Source organism: Oncorhynchus keta, chromosome 11, assembly GCF_023373465.1.
Source record: "Oncorhynchus keta strain PuntledgeMale-10-30-2019 chromosome 11, Oket_V2, whole genome shotgun sequence".
Taxonomy (NCBI): Eukaryota; Metazoa; Chordata; class Actinopteri; order Salmoniformes; family Salmonidae; genus Oncorhynchus; species Oncorhynchus keta.
The window spans coordinates 10,259,929-10,268,681 of record NC_068431.1 but is presented as its reverse complement, the minus strand read 5'-3'; the positions used below and the strand labels follow the sequence as shown (position 1 = coordinate 10,268,681).

General features: G+C 41.3%; 2 protein-coding genes across 3 annotated transcripts; one reads left to right on the top strand and one right to left on the bottom strand.

Annotated features, from left to right (window-relative positions):
• The first annotated feature begins 1,200 nt into the window (after nt 1-1,200).
• On the top strand, nt 1,201-5,411 carry LOC118389786 (putative ammonium transporter 1). Of its 2 annotated transcripts, none has more exons than XM_035779633.2 (10): nt 1,201-1,666; nt 2,709-2,798; nt 3,503-3,724; nt 3,841-3,923; nt 4,021-4,146; nt 4,255-4,479; nt 4,617-4,755; nt 4,854-4,933; nt 5,036-5,162; nt 5,263-5,411. In XM_035779633.2, the coding sequence occupies exons 1-10, from the start codon at nt 1,600-1,602 to the stop codon at nt 5,322-5,324; spliced, it is 1,221 nt and encodes a 406-aa protein (XP_035635526.1). In that variant the 5' UTR covers nt 1,201-1,599; the 3' UTR covers nt 5,325-5,411. The 2 variants fall into 2 exon arrangements, with proteins under 2 accessions (XP_035635526.1, XP_035635527.1); XM_035779634.2 differs by lacking the exon at nt 1,201-1,666 and adding an exon at nt 1,793-2,614.
• Nucleotides 5,412-5,508: 97 nt separating this feature from the next.
• On the bottom strand, nt 5,509-8,483 carry zmat2 (zinc finger, matrin-type 2). The gene is made up of 6 exons (XM_035779635.1): nt 8,392-8,483; nt 7,767-7,878; nt 7,490-7,613; nt 7,222-7,295; nt 6,537-6,682; nt 5,509-6,357 (listed from the first exon to the last, which is right to left on the bottom strand). The coding sequence occupies exons 1-6, from the start codon at nt 8,407-8,409 to the stop codon at nt 6,217-6,219; spliced, it is 615 nt and encodes a 204-aa protein (XP_035635528.1). The 5' UTR covers nt 8,410-8,483; the 3' UTR covers nt 5,509-6,216.
• Nucleotides 8,484-8,753: the final 270 nt, after the last annotated feature.

Below are 8,753 nucleotides of genomic sequence, written 5' to 3'. Positions count from 1 at the left end.
CAAATGAATAAAATATGAACAACATAATAATAGCATATTGCACATATCAAAGAAAAACAAATAACAATGTGCAAAACCTCAGCATCCCAGTTAAAACATTAAACTGGTCCCTCGTTTCTCTCTCTTCTTTATTGTCATGTTATAATCAGCAGCACACAGCAATGCTGACCATATTTTGCTTTTATGAGACATTTGCATTCAGAAATGCAAGCTGCCTCAATTTCGAGGGGCTGATGCGGTTTCTTCTCCCAGTAATTATTTGTCCCGTTTTTCCGAGAAGACCCTCTCAGAGGGAACGGATGAGGCCACTATGCAGAGTCTCTCTGTCATGACTTTAGTAAGCCGTGGGTAGACAGAGGCCTTGTTCTTCCACCAGCTCTGAGGATCTGCAGATCTTTGGAGGGGCTCCTCCAAATTGGATCGGACCTCCATTATGGCATCTGCTGAGGAATTCCTTCGTGCTGCATCTTTGGTTCATTGATTGACACTGTGTGTCTGATTGACAGGAACAACAGGTGAGGCTGTTAGTCTGAGCACGCAGTCAACAGTCAGAACGAATGTGTGTGCTCTTGAGCATTTAGGCCTATATTATTTTATTTATTTTTTCGTTCTTTGAATTAGTTCATTCTATTCATTTAAATATTTAGGTTATTTATATTTTAACTTTGAAAATAATTTTTATAAATAGATTCGGCTCTTCTGATATTCGAACCGGCTCCCAACGTTCACCTCGTTCAAGAACGACCAATCACACAGGCATTTCGCGCTCTCTTCGGCATAGGTTTTTGACATGAAAGATATAATATGTTACTATTGCAATGATAACAAGACAACTGAAATAATTGTAAAAAATTGTATTCTGGTTGCCAAATACTTCATAGACAAACAAAAATTCAAAAATTCTATACCAAAATTACACATTTTTTTTACACATCTTATTAAAACATTAACCCTAGTGAATAACAACAAGAATAACATCTTCCTAAATCATTATAATACGATTTTTTTCCAGAGTGAATACAATTGCACTAAAATGGTTTCTATTTTGTATTATTTTATTTGTATTCTTTTTGTATGTTTGAGTATTTAAATAACTGTGTTTGTTTTATTAGCCATGTTTGTTGTAGCAATGTAAGTTGATTTTTGTATTATGAATAATAAATAAATAAATAAAATTGGTTTATTATTATTATTAGCTAATCACACAGGTAAGGAAGGATCTGTGACGTAATAGAAGCACCCGAATTCGAGTTCGGGAAAGAAAATGCAATTTATATTTTGCTAGCTAAGTACTTATCTTCAACCTAGCCTGGATATATGTATGTATCGTGTCTGCCTCCATCACGATCAGTCACTTGCGAGCCTGATACCGTGAACCACACATAGCTAATGTGCTTTATACGTGTAACATTTAGCTAGGCTACTTGTTTGTTTTGCCATTGCATAGTTAGCTAACGGCTGCGCTAACGAACCAAATTGCAAGCTAGTAGCTAGTCTATTTATGCTAACGGCTAACGGCTGCGCTAACGAACCAAATTGCAAGCTAGTAGCTAGCTGTTTATGCTACCAGCTGGCTAGCTGTACAGTTTTTTGTTTGACATGGCTTTCCCTGATTCGATAGCTGTCCACGATGCGTTCATCCTCCTCTGCAGCTTCTTTGCATTGTGTGAGTATTGTTCATGAATCTGTCTGTCTGACAGGCAGGCTAAGTAATGTAGCTAGCTAGCTAGAGTAGTAAAGTAAGATCTTACTGTTTGTTATCTCGTCTCAGTTCCGTGGTTACCATGGGGAAGCTTTGGTAGAGAGCTCTGTAAATGTAGATATTTTTTGTTATTTTAAGTATTAAAAAAATATATATATATTTGTTGTTGTTGTGGGGGTTGATGACCTGTTGAGGGTTGGCCTAAAACATATGTTGGTGACTCATGGAGTTGCAGGACTGAATGTTGTTTACCTTGTCTTGGCTAACTATAGCTAGCTGGCTGATTTAATTTGAATAATGCATCCCAACACCTGATCAACATAGCACCGGATTCTTTTATCACACCTTCCCCTGTTTCTGGAAGGACGTGGACTGTGCGAGTGGATGACAGAGGCTCGCCTCATAGGATAACTGCCTAGGTGTGGTGAGCTCTAAGGCTCTTATAGCTGCCAAAGGATGACCCAGGTGGGTGTTATACACTTTCGGTGGTGGATGTCCCAGCCTATACAGAGCCATAGCTTTGAACTTCAAAGACAGAAGAAGTGCCTCATGAAAAGCTCCTGGCCTGTCTGATTGATGTTTCTCCCTCCCTGGCTGTACCATCGACGCCACCTCAGTAAATAATGGACCTGATCGGACAGCTCAGTTTCTTCTCTTTTCTGTCCATAAAAAACACATGTATTGGTGGAAGAGGCAGGGCAGGCCAGGAGCAAGGAAGGAGGGTGTGGTCAAGGAAGGCATCTCCCGAGGCTAAATGCCCTAAGGTTTTTATCAGAACAGGCGCAAGACACCACTCAAACGACTCCTTTATTGAACGGGATCATCATCGATCTGTGGAAGACCATCTCCAATGAACTGCCAGCTGCCTGAATTGTTTTGTTTTTCAATTTTTTAAAGCGACTTGGAGATTCTGTATGAAAAGCGCTAACTATATAAAATAGATATATTATTATTTGATGATTTAAAAAAATATATTCTTACTTTACTTTTCAACCTGATTGCACAGGCCTCAAGTTTGGGTTTGCGTTTGTGGAGGCAGGCAAAACAGATCCAAAGAACGTCTCCAATGTCATCTTTAAAAATGTAGCAGACACATGTAAGTTGACATTTTTTGGTAGTTTTTTTTGCCTAGTTTGAAGATAATCTAGGAGATTATAAAAATATAAATGTCTTGAGATGCAAACACATATGCCACATTTAACTTGTTCACCCAATGATGTTTGATGGAAGTGTAATTATTTTACCGGTTTGCTTATATTGAGCTGCACAACTATAGTTGTACATTTTTTTTTAGCAACTGGTCATTTGCAATATCAAAATTATAACTTTGAAGGAGAGAGAGCATTGTGTGAGTGTTTAATCTGTGAAGAATCAGGAATCATATCTTAAATATATATTTTTTAAATGTGACTAGAATGAGAGGAGGCTGTATTCTCAGGATACTTACTGTAGCTGTCACATGCTTACAGGCCTCCACCAACACCAACCCATAAACACGTTGCAAGTTTTATGCTTGCATGTTAGTGCAAGAAGTGGCAATAGCATGCACGCTGCTTGTTGTTTCGATAGCACAGTTTCCACTTCCTGGTGACTGATGTGGCAGAGTAGGAGTTTGAACTATAGGCCTACAGGTCAAAGAAGGAAATGAGTAGGTGACTGTTTAGTTCATGAAGATCTTTAATCTGCTGGGAAAAAAGTATTCATGTTTTTATGCAATGCAACCGAGTTAACAAACGGCCTAATGGGTAAACCTTAGTTCACTACTTATTTTAACCCATTCCATCCCTTGTTTGTTTTCAGTTGTCACTTTGCTGGCTTTCTTTCTCCATGGCTATGCATTTGCCTTTGGGGAGCACAACGCTGTTATCGGAACCCAATTCTTCCTCACACTGAACAAGACAAACATGGTAAACTTCTTCTTCAACTATGTTCGCTGTGCTGTAGCCACTACTCTGGCACTAGGGGCTGCCAACGAGAGGACAGAACCAATCGGCTACCTCATATCCGCATATGTTTTCTCAGGTATTCTCACTCACTGATTCTAAAACCACAGTTTTTGGGCCACTTTCCCTTCACTCAATACTTTTAAGGTGAGGTTTGTTATATTGCTTGTGTTCAGAGTCTCTCTGTTTCCTCAGGAATAATCTACCCTCTGGCTTGTCACTGGGTCTGGGACCAGCAAGGCATCTTCAGTCCAACCTCCACCTCCTACCCATCACAGGTGTGAACCAGTCACATCACATACCATAATCAAATTCAGGATTTAACTATGCATTACAAGCAGAGAGATTCTCGTATTGACCCACATTTCCGTTCAGGACTATGCAGGCAGCGGTGTGATCTTCTTGCTGGGTGGTGCAGCGGCAGCTGTCTCACTGCGGGTTATAGGATCACGGGCTGGACGCTGGAGTCCCCATTTCAAACGGACAGAGCACAGCCAGCCTGTAAGTCATGGATACAAGTGCAAAGGCCATCTTGAAGACTACAAAAGTAGATGCATTCTTCTGCATCCACCAACTCCTTGTCTCCTTTGTGTGTATGACTGTTCTTAGATGGTGGTGCTGGGAGGATGCCTTCAAATGCTGGGCTTCTTGGGCCTGGTGATAGGCACTCACCCCCGTGTGTTGGATGCTGATGAGGGCCTGTTACTGGGGCTAGGCACTGTAAACTTGCTGCATGCTGCTACAAGCGGAGGACTCTACGGACTAATGATCCAACGCATCGATAAGAACTACTATGATCTCGACAGCATGCTCTCTGGGGCCATTGCTGGCATGGTAATACAGTTCGGTGCTTGGGAGATGTTGGTCCGTTGTGACTGCACATCATCTTTGTGTTGACCTGTGCATAATCAATAACTAAGCATTTGTTTTTACGCTGAGCTCAGAGTCCGATCTTTCTGTGGTGTTTGCAGGTGGCAGTGTGTGCAGGAGTAGACACCTACATGCCTGGTGTGGCAGTCATGTGTGGGGCCACTGGATCTCTCCTCTTTATTGGCTTTCGCCGCTTCCTCTGTGCTGTGAGGGTGGATGACCCCCTTAACATCATCTCCGGTTAGAATCATATTTCTGGTTGAAATCCCAAAAAATAATAATTGCCTCCCATCCCCAAAACCCACATGAATCATAATGCGTCTCACTTTCTCTGTCAGGGTACTTAATTCCAGGGGCCTGGGGCTTGATGCTTGCAGGTTTATTCTCTGATCATGGGGCTCTTGGAGGACATATCCAGGTGAGGAATGAAACAGACCACCCCCTGGAGTGACCTCTGCTGCATAATTGCTGTATCGCACAACATTTATGGAGTTGGTTCTCCTTTTGTTATTATTTCCAGGTGTTGGGGAACAATTGCATTGTGGCACTGGTGTTATTCTTCTGGGCAGTGGCTATTATGTACCCTCTTCTCTCCATACTCATGTGTTTTGGAGTGCTGCGAGTCCCCCGCTTCATGGAGAAACAAGGTGAGATAATACCGCTGCCCTGCAGTCATTTCAGCACTGGAGGCTAAGCATTTGGTATGCATAATGATGTATTCTCCCTGGTGTTTTTTTTTTTTTACAGGAATAGACAAAATCAGACACACGCTAAGACACCCTCACGGCACCAGGAAGTCACTGAACTAACCCCAGACCGAAACATCAATCCAGAGGCAATGAAGTTAAACCTGGGGATAATTTTTGAATGTTTTTTTCTAAACAATTTCTTAATGCATAACTAAAACATTTGTTAGCAAGCATATTTGTTCCAGAGTAATCCTCTTTTGTTTGCACCATAGTTTCATATTGAGAAGGATGGCAGTACAAAATATTTACAAAGTCAAACTATTTATTGTATGAATTACAGATGTCTTGAGTAAGGCAAACACTACTACACAATTGCCCCATGTTTCTAGGTGGAATTTATTAGGGAAGCATTTAGTTGTGAGGTTATTTAGGGGCCGAACAGTTAAAGTCAAATAAAATCAAATGCACTGTCCAATAACTGACATCTTTGATAGCAGATAAACATCCACTATATTTGCGTGAAAAAACAGGTAGTGCAACTAGTGGAATGTAGGCAAATGAATACACAAAAAAATATTCAAGGTCAATGGGAACCTGTTGTAAGTTATTATTGTTTTTTTTTTAAACATCTGTGGACATTTACCCTAAATTCAGATATAAAATTCCCAATAAATTACTAATTGTATTACTATGACATGTTATCCCATTCTATCAACCACAAACCTAGCAATTTCAGGGACTCCTCAGACTGTATGTACAGTATGCATTTAGTTTTTTTGAGAGGCTGGTTTGGGAATAGAATAGGGGGTTTTGGGGATGAGTCATAGACTACCGACCTGGTGGCAGAACAGTTTGCTCTATAGCCAACCCTTTTGTTGTGCTCATGACAACAAGTAGCTGGCTTTAGCACATCTGGGAACAGGCTGATAGAATACTACAGACAGCAAAGTTTACTTTGATCAGCTGAAAGGGAAAGGTTGTAGAGTGTAAAGAAATGCATAAAGTCTTTAGGTCATTTGCCTTTCTTTGATGAACCAAACCCCGAGAATCCCATCACAGCAGCCATTTCATCATCCTCCTCAAAAAGATCCTCCTCTGCTTTGCGCTTCTTTTCCTTCTGCTTCTCCTTCTTGTAAGCCTTTGCTTTCTCCTCCTTGGAAAAGTGACAGGGATACATGCGTTCACAATTTGTTTTAACATGGCTTAATGGTCATTACACTCACATGTTAGACATACGTATTTATTTCCTGACCTGAACACACATTACATCCATTTGGGCTGACAGAGTAAGATTGACAGTATTCTATGCAGTATTCTAGCCCCATCACCTACCTCTTCTCGAAGCTCTTTCATGCGCTCTTCAAAATCATACTCAGTCTGCTTCTCCTCAATCTTCTTCTTGTTAACTTCAAATCGTTTCTTCACCTGGTCCAATGAGGATCGCTCTACGCGCATGGACATTCCCAGATTCCTCTGGTCTGTGAGGAGAAAGTAGATGAGAAAACAGATGACCAATTTAGCCATCTACATTGCACTTTACATTTTTTTGGTATTTTACACCCTTTTCCAATCTTGTCTCGCCATTGCAACTCCCCAACGGGCTTGGGAGGCAAAGGTCGAGTCATACATCCCCCGAAACATGACCCGCCAAACTGCACTTCTTAACACCCGCCCGCTTGACCCGGAAGCCAGCCGCACCAATGTGTCAGAGGAAACCCTGTTCACCTGACAACCGAGGTCAGCTTGCAAGGTGCCCGGCCCGACACAAGGAGTCGCTAGACCGCGATGAGCCAAGTAAAGCACCACCCCAACCAAACCATCCCCTAACCCAGACGACATTGGGCTAATTGTGCACTGCCCTATGGGACTCCAGATCATGGCCGGTTGTGATACAGCCCGGGATCGAACCTGGGTTTGTAGTGACACCGCTAGCAAATGCAGTGCCTTAGACCGCTGCGCCACTCGGGAGGCCATACGTTGCACTTGTAATGTAAATGACAATGTTGTGCATACTCACGTTTCTTGCCATTGATGTGGTCTAAGAAGTTGATGGAATCCTTCACAACACAATCACACACATTGCAGTAGTACCTGAACATTAGATAGAAGAGGTTAGCACTCAATGCCTTTATCAGACACCTGTATCACTTGTCAAAAAGACAATGACATCAATTAGGGCTAATCTGTATCCATAAATAATATAATGCATACAGCTCTTAGATAAGGGAGTGACAATAACAGTGTCAACTTCATTTCAGAAGCATCTTTGGATGCCAGCCTCTTACCCGCCCATCTCAGCCTGTGGTGTGGTCTTGGTGATAACAATGGTTTTACCCAGCTTGGACTCGAGGTCCACCTTGTAGTCCCTGTGTCGCAGGAGTTCCCGCTTAACTGGGGGCGCTGGTTTGCCTGAGAGAAGGGGGGCATGATAATTATGTATACGTTCATGGTGTGTTCATTCTCTATTCATTACTCACAGGAATTCATGGGAATCAATTTCAATTTGAAGCTTTCACTTAGTTAACTCCCATGTGTTAGTTACAGGGGCGAAAGGATAATTACCATCTTTTTTGTCTCTCTCCTCATCGAGACGTTTTTGAGCCAGTTGTTCATACTCATCTTTGTCCCACTTTCGTCGAAAATCATTCTTGCTGCTATTACCTCCACCACTGGACTTCAGGAACAAACAACAACAAAAAAAAGGGGGGTTAGTTTAAGAAATGCATGATGACAGTACATTTCAACACAGAACAATTTCTTCAAGCACAATTACTTAGAGTTTTTACTTTCTACCTATAGTTCTCAAACCTCCTGGGGACCAACAACCGTACCTTCCATTTGATCTACTCCGGAGCTAGCAAATCTGATTCAAATGGTAAACTAATTATCAAGCCCTTGACTAAGTATCAGGTGAAGTAGTTCAGGACTACAACAAAATTGTGAAACATCTGGGGGGGTCCAGAGGAGAGTTTTGAGAACCGGTGAGTTAGACAAACAAATAGCTATTGGTAACAGCCACAAGCTTTACTAGTTAGTTAGCACGGTGAGCTTACGTCCATAATGGCTGGTCATTTTACAAAGTTAGAATTGATCTCAAACGTTCTACTCTCACACGAATTATGACATATAAAAGTCGTGTTGATTTCACCCTAAAACCGTAAGGATTAATTAGCCTCACGATACATACCCCACTGCCGGACGCCATTTTGTTTGTAACAACGTTATGGAATACGTTACTGTCGCAATATTTGGGGGATGTGAAGTATATTGTCGTGTTTATGTCGAGCGCCTTGTTTTAAGTAGGAAAAATAAATAGCCTATTCATATCAAGTCATTGATTCATCATATAATGGGATTTCTAAACAAAAGCTGACACCTTTCTTAGATTTTTTTATGAAATGGAAAAATCGAATGCATTGCATTATGTTAAATCATTATTATTATTATTATCTACTGTACATCAAATAATTAGCCCCATCAAATAATTAGCTAGCTATTAAATGAAGTACTTTAAGCGTACTGGGAAGCCGGACCAAAGGGTTGTCATTA